The sequence below is a fragment of the Oncorhynchus gorbuscha genome, linkage group LG02 (genome assembly GCF_021184085.1).
Source record: "Oncorhynchus gorbuscha isolate QuinsamMale2020 ecotype Even-year linkage group LG02, OgorEven_v1.0, whole genome shotgun sequence".
NCBI classification, from domain to species: Eukaryota; Metazoa; Chordata; class Actinopteri; order Salmoniformes; family Salmonidae; genus Oncorhynchus; species Oncorhynchus gorbuscha.
The window spans coordinates 87,618,532-87,635,702 of record NC_060174.1 but is presented as its reverse complement, the minus strand read 5'-3'; the positions used below and the strand labels follow the sequence as shown (position 1 = coordinate 87,635,702).

Below are 17,171 nucleotides of genomic sequence, written 5' to 3'. Positions count from 1 at the left end.
GAATTCTAGACAAGGAACCGACAGGACAGGAACGGAACACAAAGGAAGAAATAGGGACTCTAATCAGGGGAAAGGATCGGGAACAGGTGTGGGAAGACTAAATGATTGATTAGGGGAATAGGAACAGCTGGGAGCAGGAACGGAACGATAGAGAGAAGAGAGAGCGAGAGAGTGAGAGAGGGAGGGGAGAGAGAGGGATAGAAAGAGGGAAAGAACCTAATAAGACCAGCAGAGGGAAACGAATAGAATGGGAAGCACAGGGACAAGACAAGATAATAAATGACAAAACATGACAGTACCCCCCACTCACCGAGCGCCTCCTGGCGCACTCGAGGAGGAATCCTGGCGGCAACGGAGGAAATCATCAATGAGTGAACGGTCCAGCACGTCCCGAGACGGAACCCAACTCCTCTCCTCAGGACCGTAACCCTCCCAATCCACTAAGTATTGGTGACCCCGTCCCCGAGAACGCATGTCCATGATCTTATGTACCTTGTAAATAGGTGCGCTCTCGACAAGGACGGGAGGGGGAGGGAAGACGAACGGGGGTGCGAAGAAAGGGCTTAACACAGGAGACATGGAAGACAGGATGGACGCGACGAAGATGTCGCGGAAGAAGCAGTCGCACAGCGACAGGATTGACGACCTGGGAGACACGGAACGGACCAATGAACCGTGGAGTCAACTTACGAGAAGCTGTCGTAAGAGGAAGGTTGCGAGTGGAAAGCCACACTCTCTGGCCGCAACAATACCTTGGACTCTTAATCCTGCGTTTATTGGCGGCTCTCACAGTCTGTGCCCTGTAACGGCAAAGTGCAGACCTCACCCTCCTCCAGGTGCGCTCACAACGTTGGACAAACGCTTGAGCGGAGGGAACGCTGGACTCGGCAAGCTGGGATGAGAACAGAGGAGGCTGGTAACCCAGACTACTCTGAAACGGAGATAACCCGGTAGCAGACGAAGGAAGCGAATTGTGAGCGTATTCTGCCCAGGGGAGCTGTTCTGCCCAAGACGCAGGGTTTCTGAAAGAAAGGCTGCGTAGTATGCGACCAATCGTCTGATTGGCCCTCTCTGCTTGACCGTTAGACTGGGGATGAAACCCGGAAGAGAGACTGACGGACGCACCAATCAAACGACAGAACTCCCTCCAAAACTGTGACGTGAATTGCGGGCCTCTGTCTGAAACGGCGTCTAACGGGAGGCCATGAATTCTGAATACATTCTCGATAATGATTTGTGCCGTCTCCTTAGCGGAAGGAAGTTTAGCGAGGGGAATGAAATGTGCCGCCTTAGAGAACCTATCGACAACCGTAAGAATCACAGTCTTCCCCGCAGACAAAGGCAGACCGGTAATGAAGTCTAGGGCGATGTGAGACCATGGTCGAGAAGGAATGGGGAGCGGTCTGAGACGACCGGCAGGAGGAGAGTTACCCGACTTAGTCTGCGCGCAGTCCGAACAAGCAGCCACGAAACGGCGCGTGTCACGCTCCTGAGTCGGCCACCAAAAGCGCTGGCGAATAGACGCAAGAGTGCCTCGAACACCGGGATGACCAGCTAACTTGGCAGAGTGAGCCCACTGAAGAACAGCCAGACGAGTGGAAACAGGAACGAAAAGGAGGTTACTAGGACAAGCGCGCGGCGACGCAGTGTGCGTGAGTGCTTGCTTAACCTGTCTTTCAATTCCCCAGACTGTTAACCCGACAACACGCCCATAAGGAAGAATCCCCTCGGGATCAGTAGAAGCCACAGAAGAACTAAACAGACGGGATAAGGCATCAGGCTTGGTGTTCTTGCTACCCGGACGGTAAGAAATCACAAACTCGAAACGAGCGAAAAACAACGCCCAACGAGCTTGACGGGCATTAAGTCGTTTGGCAGAACGGATGTACTCAAGGTTCTTATGGTCTGTCCAAACGACAAAAGGAACGGTCGCCCCCTCCAACCACTGTCGCCATTCGCCTAGGGCTAAGCGGATGGCGAGCAGTTCACGGTTACCCACATCATAGTTGCGCTCAGATGGCGACAGGCGATGAGAAAAATAAGCGCAAGGATGAACCTTATCGTCAGACTGGAAGCGCTGGGATAGAATGGCTCCCACGCCTACCTCTGAAGCGTCAACCTCGACAATGAATTGTCTAGTGACGTCAGGAGTAACGAGGATAGGAGCGGACGTAAAACGTTCTTTTAGAAGATCAAAAGCTCCCTGGGCGGAACCGGACCACTTAAAACACGTCTTGACAGAAGTAAGAGCTGTGAGAGGGGCAGCAACTTGACCGAAATTACGAATGAAACGCCGATAGAAATTAGCGAAACCTAAAAAGCGCTGCAACTCGACACGTGACCTTGGAACGGGCCAATCACTGACAGCTTGGACCTTAGCGGAATCCATCTGAATGCCTTCAGCGGAAATAACGGAACCGAGAAAAGTAACGGAGGAGACATGAAAAGAGCACTTCTCAGACTTTACGTAGAGACAATTCTCTAAAAGGCGCTGTAGAACACGTCGAACGTGCTGAACATGAATCTCGAGTGACGGAGAAAAAATCAGGATATCGTCAAGATAGACAAAAACAAAGATGTTCAGCATGTCTCTCAGAACATCATTAACTAATGCCTGAAAAACAGCTGGCGCATTGGCGAGACCAAACGGCAGAACCCGGTACTCAAAATGCCCTAACGGAGTGTTAAACGCCGTTTTCCACTCGTCCCCCTCTCTGATGCGCACGAGATGGTAAGCGTTACGAAGGTCCAACTTAGTAAAGCACCTGGCTCCCTGCAGAATCTCGAAGGCTGATGACATAAGGGGAAGCGGATAACGATTCTTAACCGTTATGTCATTCAGCCCTCGATAATCCACGCAGGGACGCAGAGTACCGTCCTTCTTCTTAACAAAAAGAACCCCGCCCCGGCCGGAGAGGAAGAAGGCACTATGGTACCGGCGTCAAGAGACACAGACAAATAATCCTCGAGAGCCTTACGTTCGGGAGCCGACAGAGAGTATAGTCTACCCCGAGGAGGAGTGGTCCCCGGAAGGAGATCAATACTACAATCATACGACCGGTGAGGAGGAAGGGAGTTGGCTCGGGACCGACTGAAGACCGTGCGCAGATCATGATATTCCTCCGGCACTCCTGTCAAATCGCCAGGTTCCTCCTGAGAAGTAGGGACAGAAGAAACGGGAGGGATGGCAGACATTAAACACTTCACATGACAAGAAACGTTCCAGGATAGGATAGAATTACTAGACCAATTAATAGAAGGATTATGACATACTAGCCAGGGATGACCCAAAACAACAGGTGTAAACGGTGAACGAAAAATCAAAAAAGAAATAGTCTCACTGTGGTTACCAGATACTGTGAGGGTTAAAGGTAGTGTCTCAAATCTGATACTGGGAAGATGACTACCATCTAAGGCGAACATGGGCGTAGGCTTCTCTAACTCTCTGAAAGGAATGTCATGTTTCCGAACCCATGCTTCGTCCATGAAACAACCCTCAGCCCCAGAGTCTATCAAGGCACTACATGTAGCACCCGAACCGGTCCAGCGTAGATGGACCGACAAAGTAGTACAGGATCTTGATGGAGAGACTTGAGTAGTTGCGCTCACCTGTAGCCCTCCGCTTACAGATGAGCTCTGGCTTTACTGGACATGAATTAACAAAATGTCCAGCAACTCCGCAATAGAGGCACAGGCGGTTGGTGATCCTCCGTTCCCTCTCCTTAGTCGAGATGCGAATCCCTCCCAGCTGCATGGGCTCAGACTCTGAGCCAGAGGAGGGAGATGGTTGCGATGCGGAGCAGGGAAACACCGTTGATGCGAGCTCTCTTCCACGAGCCCGGTGACGAAGATCTACCCGTCGTTCTATGCGGATGGCGAGAGCAATCAAAGAGTCCACATCTGAAGGAACCTCCCGGGAGAGAATCTCATCCTTAACCACTGCGTGGAGTCCCTCCAGAAAACGAGCGAGCAGCGCCGGCTCGTTCCACTCACTAGAGGCAGCAAGAGTGCGAAACTCAATAGAATAATCCGTTATGGACCGTTCACCTTGGCATAAGGAAGCCAGGGCCCTAGAAGCCTCCCTACCAAAAACTGAACGGTCAAAAACCCGAATCATCTCCTCTTTAAAGTTCTGGAACTTGTTAGAGCAATCAGCCCTTGCCTCCCAGATAGCTGTGCCCCATTCTCGAGCCCGGCCAGTAAGGAGTGAAATGACGTAAGCAACCCGAGCTCTCTCTCTAGAGTATGTGTTGGGTTGGAGAGAGAACACAATCTCACACTGCGTGAGAAAGGAGCGGCACTCAGTGGGCTGCCCGGAGTAGCAAGGTGGGTTATTAACCCTAGGTTCTGGAGGCTCGGCAGGCCAGGAAGTCACAGGTGGCACGAGACGTAGACTCTGGAACAGTCCAGAGAGGTCGGAAACCTGAGCGGCCAGGTTCTCCACGGCATGGCGAGCAGCAGACAATTCCTGCTCGTGTCTGCCGAGCATGGCTCCTTGGATCTCGACGGCAGTGTAACGAGCGTCTGAAGTCGCTGGGTCCATTCCTTGGTCGGTTCCTTCTGTCATGCTGGTGAAAGAGGACCCAAAAGCGACTTGGCGAAAACAGAGTCTTTAATCCAGTAAAGTAAATACAAACAAAAAAACACAACTTTCACTCGAAATGACGAGGACAAACTGGAGACTCGATCTTGAACAGCAGGTGAACAGCAGGTTGCCTCGGGAAGGCACTTGAACCAGACAGACTCAGACACCTGCTCACCACGCAGCATCTGAGGAAAACACGACACGACAGGGCGATACACAAACACAGCACGGTGAATTCTAGACAAGGAACCGACAGGACAGGAACGGAACACAAAGGAAGAAATAGGGACTCTAATCAGGGGAAAGGATCGGGAACAGGTGTGGGAAGACTAAATGATTGATTAGGGGAATAGGAACAGCTGGGAGCAGGAACGGAACGATAGAGAGAAGAGAGAGCGAGAGAGTGAGAGAGGGAGGGGGAGAGAGAGGGATAGAAAGAGGGAAAGAACCTAATAAGACCAGCAGAGGGAAACGAATAGAATGGGAAGCACAGGGACAAGACAAGATAATAAATGACAAAACATGACAATGGCAGCACCAATACAACTCCCTGATACGCGCTTGTCACAATATGACACTAATACCTATAACAGCCATGAATAAATCCTACCGCAGTCTCCACTATATCACTTTTCAATCTTATCTGCATCCCTAAGGGCCCTGGTCAAGAGTAGTGCACTACATGGAGAATAGAGTATAATTTGGGACGCAATCTACTCTGCCCCCTCACCTCCTAAAAATATCCTCAGCGTAATTGAGTAAGTTTCTGAAATGTGCATTAGTATATCAATAACAATTGTGACGCCCAAGTTCTGTCTCATCTCGCCCGACGCTAGCTCGCTACCCCTTAACGCCCATCACCTTCACACATGCAGATACAGATTGCAGCGGTAGAGCTGCCTCATTTCCATTCCCATTAGGTTATGTACATAATTCTGCATATCATCACAGGTAGGGGTTAAGACCCTGGGATTAGCTTGGCAGGGTTAGCGGAACGGTGGCGATGGCAGTGGTGATTGCCTGGCTCATGGAGGCAGATGAGGAGGCTCACCCACCCTCAGATAGAGAGACAGATAGAGAAAGGGTCTGCTCCTCAAATTGCACCCTATTCCCTACATAGTTTACAAATTTTGACCAGGGCCCTAGTCAAAAGTAGTGCACTAACTAGGGAATAGGGTGGCATTTGGGAAGCAGCCAGGGATGATACAACAGTCATTTTCCGGATTCCTGGACAGATGGCTCTATTGCCACAATGTTATTCATAGCCTGCCCAGTTGGAGGAGATTGACGCCGTGGAGGGGATATTGAGATAATGCGAAGACAGGCTGGAGGAGATGGAGAGAGATAGGGAGGGAGAGAAATAAGGAAGGAGGGGGAGAGATAATGAGGGAGGGAGAGAGATAGGGAGGGGGGAGAGAGATAGGGAGGAGATAACTAGGGAGGGAGGAGAGAGATAGGGAGGGAGGGAGAGAAATAAGGAGGGAGGGAGAAAGATAGGGAGGGGGGAGATAGGGAGGAGAGAACTAGGGAGGGAGAAGAGAGATAGGGAGGGGGAGAGGAGACAATGGATAGAGGGAAGAGATAGAGATGGAGGGGAGTGATAGTGATGGAAGCACAAGGAGGAAGATAACACGTGCTGTTATGGCCCTGCATTCTGCTTAACCCCAGTCTCCCATGATATTACCCAGAGTAGACATGAGACAACCTTGCTTTCTATGGTGATAGCATCACATGTCAAATGAATGGTAATGCCCTTCTCTGTCAGGCCAGAGCCTTCCCAGACCAGAGTGCATGAATGAAAAGAAGCAACAGGTCCGCCCCAACAGAGAACCACTGTCACAGCCTCTGCCTTTAGATCCTACAGTATATCGGAATGGAGGGAGAAAGACAGTAGTTACAGGTATGTAGCCTTCTGTACAGGTTTGATTTGGATGCCACAATATTAATTTGAAATAATTTGACTAAATTCTGTGGCTATTGAATCTGTCTGGCATTGGAGATGACAAAACGGTGATATTTGAACCTGAACCTTACTATGGAATATCAGGTGCTGTTTCTTCAGCTTAACCATGATAATAGGTCTCTATTGAAATGGCACAGGGAAGAATAAATAGCTCTCTGTTGGTCTATGGGCCTGGGCCTGCCAGTCTAGGTAGCCAGCAGCCACTTGGTCTTCCTATTAATCAGTCATTCTCTTTCTCTCTTACTACAAAGTCCCAAAGCCTAGCCCTGTGCCGAGTATCATGACTGGCAACAGAAGACTGGAAAAGGTCAGATTTAATGACGGTGGTCATGATTTATCTGGTGCATGCTGTCTATGAAAAATGCATGTGTGTAGGTATAAGAGCATATGTGCATCTCTGTGTGTGTGCCCGCGCGTGTGCATGCCTTTGTGTGCGCGTGGATCCGTATGTGTGTGTGTGGGTCCATGTGTGTGTGCCACTGTGGCTGCTAATGGCAGTCTTTGGGAGAGTGGGGAGATGAGGCAAAGAGAAGGGGAGGACACCTGGCGTTCCCAGTCCTTGGCTGCAGTATGAATAAACATGTTTGGCTTCAGAAAAGCTCTCCAGCATTCCATTAATAATGCATTCCTGACCACCCATTCCAAGTGAATAAATGAGGAATACCGGAGTGGGGAAGTGCCAGTGAGGCGCCACTACTGCGCTAACATTCTTTCACTGTTTGTCTCTCTAACTATGTCTTTCTCTCTCTCTCTCCCTCTGACTCCCTGTCGTTCTCTTGTCTCATACTAGTAAAAGTGCATCAGTTCATGTAGTCCACAACTTTGTATCCAGTATGGACCCAATTAAGACACAATTTATGCAGCTCACCTCTCTCTTCTTCCCTTCTTCTTCTCCTCCCTCTCTCCCTGGGCCAGAGCCAGGTAAATGCAGGGGGTCGACAGTTAGTCAGTGTAGCACAATATACACACCCTGTCAGATTGACAGTGTGCTCTCACACCTCGTATCTGACAGACACCACGGAGTGCTCTGGCACAGGAAGTGTGTGCACTTACTCAGCACTCCTCCTTCAGGACACATCACAACCATGCCACGCTGATTGCTCTCCCCAGTAGTGTCAGGGCACAGCAGGTTTGGATCCAACTTATACGTTTTAAATTCAGTGTTTTCTAAAGCTGCAAATTGAACCCGTCGAGTTAAAACAAAACAAGAAAGTTGATGTACAGAACACCTTATAAAATAAGATATTTATTTCTGTCATGACTATTTAAGGATAAAAACAGATTGGACACAGTCAGAGCTTTCACACTCTGGATTTGCATATTGAGAGATAATTGCCACATACACACACAAACACACACACGCGCACACACACACACTCTCTCTCACATGGTGAACATGTTGAATGAATGACCTGGGTTGGTTGATATGGCTTGGTGAAAGAGCGCAAAGGGGAGCTTGATCTCGATGAGCAGACAAATGGCCACATTAACACAGAGGGATTAGCACACACACACGCATGCTGGCCACCTCGCCCCAACACCCACATCCCTAATTAGAGCACAGGGATTACACTCCCATAGAGTCAAGGTTTTAATACGGATACCATTTCCTCCACAATCTATAGGCTTTTATGGGATCCATTTGCTAAAAACCTGAAGATATCTCTGAACAGGAAGTATTAACATTTAGGACTAGGGCTGTCTGTTAGTTAGATCACCAATCTGGCCTACAAACCATCACGGTCACCTAATAATCCACAGTTTACAATTGGCTCATTCATCCCCCTCCTTTCCCCTGTAGCTATTCCCCAGGTCGTTGCTGTAAATGAGAACGTGGTCTCAGTCAACTTACTTAAAGGATAAATAAATTAAATTAAAAACATAAGCATAGGAGTTTAGCTGACATGTTGTAATTATGATGTGTACAATCAAACCTGTCAATTCGCCTACACATGTACACTCACACACAGACTAACATGGCAAAGCTCAAACTATTTCAGATACTCCAAATCAAAGTCAAATCAAATTGTACCAATTTGTAAGTCGCTCTGGATAAGAGCGTCTGCTAAATGACTTAAATGTAAATGTAAATGTATTGGTCACATACACATAATTAGCAGATGCTATAGCGGGTCTAGCAAAATGTTTGTGTTCCTAGATCCAACAGTGCAGGGGTGTCAAACACAACAATACAATACACTACAATACAATACACAACAATACACAACCATCTAAAAGTGAAAGAATGGAATTAAGAAATGTATAGATATTAGGACGAGCAATATTGGAGTGGCACTGACTAAAATACAGTAGAGTATGGTATATACATATTAAACATTAAAGTGACTAGTGTTCCATTATTAGAGTTACCAGTGATTCCATGTCTATGTACATAGTGCAGCAACCTCAACCCTACTTTCCGAAGGTCATAAGAACAACCTCAAAAGGAATACAGAATGAGCTTGAACGATAATAGAAAAAAGCAGTCACCAGAAACAGTCTAAAGCCTGACAAAAGTCTATATTTATTGTGAGCCTCCTCAAACACAGCTATCTCTGCCCACAAAAGTCATTCCATGCCTCCAAATACGATCCTCCCATCACCCCTAGAAAAACATCAATCAACAATACTGCTGAATGCGCAAACCCAACAAAGCCCATTGAATCGCAATAGTCTATGTGCGATAAAGAGACTGGAACTACGCAGACAACATTGTCAAACAAAGAGAATAGAGAGAGAGGAATAGTGAGAGAGAGGAATAGTGAGAGAGGAACAGTGAGAGAGAGGAACAGTGAGAGAGAGGAATAGTGAAAGAGTGAAAGAGAGGAATAGTGAGAGAGAGGAATAGTGAGAGAGAGGAATAGTGAGAGAGAGGATGAGTGAGAGAGAAACAGTGAAAGAGAGGAATAGTGAGAGAGAGGAATAGTGAGAGAGAAATAGTGAGAGAGAGGAATAGTAAGAGAGAGGAATAGTGAGAGAGAGGAATAGTGAGAGAGAGGAATAGTGAGAGAGGGAAAGCGAGGGAGGGAAAGTCAGAGAGGGAGAGATAGATAAAATAATGGATAAACTATTGCCAATCCGCTGTGGTCCAATATAGACTGTGTTTGAACAAATTCACCATTATTTCCAGGATTGGTTATTGGGCCACGTCAATTTTCTCCATTACAGTCGATGAGGCTCCAGGGAACCCTAGCAGACCGTCCACTCTCTGCCCCGCTGTCGAACTTCTCGCCTGGGCACCCTTAGGTTGACTGCCCCCTGGTCCTCTAGTCCTGGCTTGGAGAACCAGCAGGAAGAAAAAACAAAAAGAGATATAGCGGGAGAGCGAGGGTGTCTTTAACAGCAGGGCTCACGATAAGTCCCTTCTTTACATTCCTGGGATGAAGCCCAATACACCAGACAACAGTTATGCTGCTGAGGTCCATAAAGATTTTCTGACACCTCCTAACCTTCAGGGCTCCTCTACCTGTCCTTGTCTTCCTGTGGCTCTATTACTCTCTAGCTTGTCTAGTTCCCCTACTCTTGGCAGGTTTAGTAGAGCAAGGACTATACCATTGTTACTGTGTGATGCTTCTCTCAGTAATGTAGGCAAACATGGCAACATTGCTCTGTAAAGTTATAGTTATCTTGGAGACAACATTGCTCTGTAAAGTTATAGTTATCTTGGAGACAACATTGGTCATTTACACTCTAAACGTATCTTATTGGAGCCTGTCGAATGATCGTTAGAACTCGACCGGCTCTCGGCTCTCGAGCTCAAACGAATCACCCCATTGAATATCAGCTCATCTAAACAAGAGTCACATCTAATAAAGGCTTCAGATAGCATCTGCAGTGCTGACATCAGTCAATCCCTCTGCAATAGATTGTTGGCCTCGGCAGTCGGCACACTCCTCCCTCATTGTGCTCCTATAGATCTGAGGAGTGGACTGCCGCTCCATCTCTATCTGCACTCCATTAGGGCTCTGTGATGAGACCGATGGACAGAGGGAAGAAAGAAAAGGTGAGAGGGAAAAAGAGAGGTTGTTGTAGACTCAGCATTATCAATGCGCCCACCGCTGAGATAAGCAGCTTATCGGGAGGCTGCATTTACTTCCCACACGTACACCTTTAAAATACAGCCCCCCTCCAACAATACACCCCCTTCACACACACACACACACACACACACACACACACACACACACACACACACACACACACACACACACACACACACACACACACACACACACACACACACACACACACACACACACACACACACACACACACACACACACACACACACACACACACTCTCTCTCTAACCTTCCCCACACCACTTTCTAACTCACAAACATCAATCTGCAGTGACAAGCTGTATATTTATCAAACAAAAATACTATTAGTCAAGATGTCAGACGTGTTCTGAGAAGAAAGGGGGGAGAAGGGATACAAAAGATTGTGTTAGTAAAAAGATTGTGACATGGTGAAATATAGACTGAAGAAAGAAAATGCAAAAAAAATGAAAATAAAGAAAAAAACATGTCAGATCAATCATAACATTAATTGCCATGATAAAACTGCTTTAGTCAACATCTATCAACAGCAATTTCTCAACTCTCCAGTGTAATCCTCAGAATACAGCAGACTGCAACTTAAACCAACCATAACATATGATATAGCCTATACACCTGACCATGGGAAGCCCATAACCTTGAGTGCCAAGGCATTAGAGGAAGTGTGTGTTTGTGTGTTGGCCAGTATTACAATATTGATTGGTGCACCCAGAGCAGGGGAGCTCATTAGAGAAACATCAAGGTGAACACGCCCTTCCCTCCACTTAACTCCTCCCCAACTCTCCCCTCCCCATTTCCTATCCCTACTCCCTCATTATAGCCAGAGGAGCAGGGCACAGCAGGAGCTTCCCATTACACCGTTTGCCTAGCTGCCTGTTGGTCGATTCCACGCCAGCGGGAGAGGTTTTTATTTATTTTATATTCATATAAATATTTTTTATGTCGAATAAATTAACGTGAAAAAATCAGTGGTGGGAAAAGTTCTCAATTGTCATACTTGAGTAGAAGTAAAGGTACTATAGAAAATGACTCAAGTAAAAGTGAAAGTCACCCAGTAAAATACTGCTTGAGTAAAAGTCTAAAAGTATTTGGTTTAAAATATACTTAAGTATCAAAAGTAAATGGAATTGCTAGAATGTATCAAAAGTAAAAGTATGAACCCCTTTCAAATTCCTTATATTAAGCAAACCAGACTGCACATTTTTCTAGTTTTTTTTTATTGACGGATAGCCAGGGGCACACTCCAACACTCAGACATCATGTACAGATAGCCAGGGGCACACTCCAACACTCAGACATCATGTACAGATAGCCAGGGGCACACTCCAACACTCAGACATCATGTACAGATAGCCAGGGGCACACTCCAACACTCAGACATCATGTACAGATAGCCAGGGGCACACTCCAACACTCAGACATCATGTACAGATAGCCAGGGGCACACTCCAACACTCAGACATCATGTACAGATAGCCAGGGGCACACTCCAACACTCAGACATCATGTACAGATAGCCAGGGGCACACTCCAACACTCAGACATCATGTACAGATAGCCAGGGGCACACTCCAACACTCAGACATCATGTACAGATAGCCAGGGGCACACTCCAACACTCAGACATCATGTACAGATAGCCAGGGGCACACTCCAACACTCAGACATCATGTACAGATAGCCAGGGGCACACTCCAACACTCAGACATCATGTACAGATAGCCAGGGGCACACTCCAACACTCAGACATCATGTACAGATAGCCAGGGGCACACTCCAACACTCAGACATCATGTACAGATAGCCAGGGGCACACTCCAACACTCAGACATCATGTACAGATAGCCAGGGGCACACTCCAACACTCAGACATCATGTACAGATAGCCAGGGGCACACTCCAACACTCAGACATCATGTACAGATAGCCAGGGGGACATCATGTACAGATAGCCAGGGGCACACTCCAACACTCAGACATCATGTACAGATAGCCAGGGGCACACTCCAACACTCAGACATCATGTACAGATAGCCAGGGGCACACTCCAACACTCAGACATCATGTACAGATAGCCAGGGGCACACTCCAACACTCAGACATCATGTACAGATAGCCAGGGGCACACTCCAACACTCAGACATCATGTACAGATAGCCAGGGGCACACTCCAACACTCAGACATCATGTACAGATAGCCAGGGGCACACTCCAACACTCAGACATCATGTACAGATAGCCAGGGGCACACTCCAACACTCAGACATCATGTACAGATAGCCAGGGGCACACTCCAACACTCAGACATCATGTACAGATAGCCAGGGGCACACTCCAACACTCAGACATCATGTACAGATAGCCAGGGGCACACTCCAACACTCAGACATCATGTACAGATAGCCAGGGGCACACTCCAACACTCAGACATCATGTACAGATAGCCAGGGGCACACTCCAACACTCAGACATCATGTACAGATAGCCAGGGGCACACTCCAACACTCAGACATCATGTACAGATAGCCAGGGGCAAACTCCAACACTCAGACATCATGTACAGATAGCCAGGGGCACACTCCAACACTCAGACATCATGTACAGATAGCCAGGGGCACACTCCAACACTCAGACATCATGTACAGATAGCCAGGGGCACACTCCAACACTCAGACATCATGTACAGATAGCCAGGGGCACACTCCAACACTCAGACATCATGTACAGATAGCCAGGGGCACACTCCAACACTCAGACATCATGTACAGATAGCCAGGGGCTCACTCCAACACTCAGACATCATGTACAGATAGCCAGGGGCACACTCCAACACTCAGACATCATGTACAGATAGCCAGGGGCACACTCCAACACTCAGACATCATGTACAGATAGCCAGGGGCACACTCCAACACTCAGACATCATGTACAGATAGCCAGGGGCACACTCCAACACTCAGACATCATGTACAGATAGCCAGGGGCACACTCCAACACTCAGACATCATGTACAGATAGCCAGGGGCACACTCCAACACTCAGACATCATGTACAGATAGCCAGGGGCACACTCCAACACTCAGACATCATGTACAGATAGCCAGGGGCACACTCCAACACTCAGACATCATGTACAGATAGCCAGGGGCACACTCCAACACTCAGACATAATTTACAAACAAAGCATTTGTGTTTAGTGAGTCCACCAGATCAGAGGCGGTAGGGATGACTCGGGAAGTTCTATTGATAAGTGTGTGAATTGGGCCATTTTCCTGTCAACATGTAATGAGTACTTTTGGGTGTCAGGGAAAATGTATGAAGTAAAAAGTATATTATTTTCTTTAGGAATGTAGTGAAGTAAAAGTTGTCAAATTTATAAATAGTAAAGTACAGATACCCCAAAAAACTACTTAAGTAGTACTTTAAAGTATTTTTACTTTAGTATCTTACACCGCTGGACAATGTGTATTTCAGAATCTAGACATACTCCACATGTTAGAGCACAGTGCACACTATAATGAGTATAATAATGACACCAAGATGTTGTCTGTGTCATGTACGGTTCACAAATCATAGGGTCTTACAGGAGGCATGTGGGTCTAAAAAGGACCTAAAATGGCCACTTTCATCGTGATTTTCCCAAAAACATCTGTGATACAAATGTAAAAAGCATGTCAAACATTTGTCCTTCCAATTAAGTTTCTATGTGAGAATTGCCAGAATAGATTCCAAAAATATGATGTTAAATTGTGAATAAGTCTACTAAAGACAATGCATCATCTTTCTTTGCTGTAGGCAGAGAAACTCTCTCATTCAATCTTGTCTCACCCCAATTTAAACAAGTTACAAGACCACACATACAGCACCTCACAACCTACAATAATACACTTTGTGACAGTCAGTGAGTCATTATTTGTAATAAGACAATGGAGACACACCATTGTGAAGTGTCAGACAGTGGTCCACTCTCCACTGAAGCTGGCTTAACATTTGCTTTCATGACAACACATTACTTGTTCTTAGTTCTTTTTTTTACCACTCAACAAAACCCCACACATACAGTAGCTTTAACACACATACAGTAGCTTTAACACACATACAGTAGCTTTAACACACATACAGTAGCTTTAACACACATACAGTAGCTTTAACACACATACAGTAGCTTTAACACACATACAGTAGCTTTAACACACATACAGTAGCTTTAACACACATACAGTAGCTTTAACACACATACAGTAGCTTTAACACACATACACTGACAAATCTTATAACAGTCAGTCATTCTTAGCAGTAAGACAACAGAGAGAAACACCAGATAAGGGAAGTGTTAGAGGTCCACATTCTTTATTATTACCACTCAACAAAGCCCCACACCTACAGCACCTTATACAATGACAAAACATATATCATCCAGTCATTTTTGGAAGCCGATAGAGGCACCATTAAGAAGTGACAGACCGCTGTCTACTCACCATTGAAGCTGGCTTTACATTTGCTTTTATGATATCATTAAAATTACTTCTTCTTTCACCCACTCACTCAACAAAGCCCCAGACATATATCACCATACATACAATGTAAGCTAGCAGAAAGAAACACCCTTCACAAATGTCAGTGTTCCACTCACCGTTGATGCTGGCGGTGAAGTTGCCCCAGTCCAGCAGTAGGGAGGTGTTGAACGAGGGGATGGAGGAGAGGTTGAAGAGCAGCTCGCTGCTGTTAGACGGGTCTCTCAGGGTGTCTGTGAATAGGTTCATCTGGAGCAGGGTCTTGATCAGGTAACGCAGCATCTTGCCTCTATAGCGGTCAAAGAGGGGGAACACTGTCCCTCTCTTCTATCACTCCTTTCAGATCTATATCTCTCCTTTCAGCTCTATGAGAGACTAAATGAGCAGCTCTCTGGCTCCCACTCTCTCGTTGTGTGAAAAGTGTTAAATGAGGGTCCTCAATGTAATATGAATGTCCACTTATTCCCAAAGTCTTACACTTTTAAAATCAGTCTTTTGTAGGTAAAAGTCTAGGGGTTGGAATGCAGAAAGCGGATAAAAAAACTTTTGTCATTAACTGTCAGGCTCCGAGGGTTGTCACATTGGGGGGTACCCCTCTTTCTATTCTTCCCTTTCTTTTCTTCTCCTCCTCTGAGTGCATCAGATTGTTTCCCCTGCTCTCCTTTTGTTCTGCAATCACATAACTTCACACGGCGTCTGCCGCCGCACAAAAACACCTTGCCAGTGTGAAAGAATCTAGCTTCTATCTGATTACCCTTTGGATTGCCTCCTCTTTTTTCACCCCTCCCTCTTGCAGCCTGTGTCCCTCCTTCCCTCTCTCTCTCTCCCTCTCTCTCTAACCCTCTCTCTCTCTCTCTCTCTCTCTCTCTCTCTCTCTCTCTCTCTCTCTCTCTCTCTCTCTCTCTCTCTCTCTCTCCTCCCTCCCCCTCTCTCTCTCTCTATCCCTCCCTCCCTCCCCCCTCTCTCTCTCTCTCTCTCTCTAACCCTCCCTCCCTCCCACCCCCCTCTCTCTCTCTCTCTCTCTCTCTCTCTCTCTCTCTCTCTCTCTCTCTCTCTCTCTCTCTCTCTCTCTCTCTCTCTCTCTCTCTCTCTCTCTCCCTCCCTCCCTCCCTCCCTCCCTCCCTCTCTCTCTCTCTTTCTCTCTCTCTCTCCTCAAGCTTCCTGGAATGGTGTGATGGCGTCCCCAGGGGTCCGAGAGAGAGAGAGAGAGCAGGTGCTGTCAGCAATAAATGTTTAATTATTGGATTAATAATCATCCCTGGAGGCACGATGGAAGAGGGAGAATACACTGTCACTGTCTTAACAGAGCGGGACGTGCACACACACACACACACAGAGGCATAGACACGCACAGACATGTACGGTCACCCATAAATGAATGCACACACACACAAATGCAGTGAACTAAACGAACATGAACTGATAGTAACTTGTGCTATACCATACTGTTAGTATGTTGAATTTTCAATGACTGTACAACTTGAGAATGAGCTGGTACCCAACAACCACTCCTATCTGTGACTATTAATGAGCATTTATATATATTAGATTCCAAACAATGTTTTCAGAACAGTATTTCCATAATAGTGGGAGCAGTTTTAGGTCAGACGACTAAATCACAGCTAGCTCAATTGATACATGTATATATTGTGATTTATGACTATGCTGTGTTGCGTTTATGAAATATGTATGAGGAATCATTGTCAAACACAATTTCAATAATCCCAAACTGATGTTGAGCTCTTCATTGGGCATGCAGTGCGGTAATTGCTATTACGCTGCAAATCTAATTTCATAAGTATAACATTTATATACAGCAGCAGCATTTTGGGGATAAAACATGTTTCATGATACTTTTGTCATTATGTCATCACTTTTTATGTTATTTAAAACCTCTACAACAAAAGGAAGACATCAGCTGGTGGTTGGTCAACAACAGAAGATGGTGTGGCATCAAGTCTCATTTCATCTCGCTATGAAAGACGAGCTGATGTCTTCTCCTTTATAAAAACTAAACCAAAAATAAGAGAGCGTGATTTAGATAGCCG

General features: G+C 46.5%; 1 protein-coding gene across 2 annotated transcripts in view; it reads right to left on the bottom strand.

Annotated features, from left to right (window-relative positions):
• Positions 1-15,405, bottom strand: part of LOC124012193 (roundabout homolog 3-like) — a 243,259-nt gene extending 227,854 nt beyond the window's left edge. For both annotated transcript variants that reach the window (XR_006834680.1, XM_046325684.1), the window contains exon 1: positions 15,243-15,405. Coding sequence is in view for 1 of the 2 variants with exons in the window: in XM_046325684.1 (XP_046181640.1) it covers positions 15,243-15,405 (163 nt within the window). In the remaining variant the exon portion in view is untranslated. The remainder of the gene's footprint in view (positions 1-15,242) is intronic.
• Between the last annotated feature and the right edge of the window lie 1,766 nt (positions 15,406-17,171).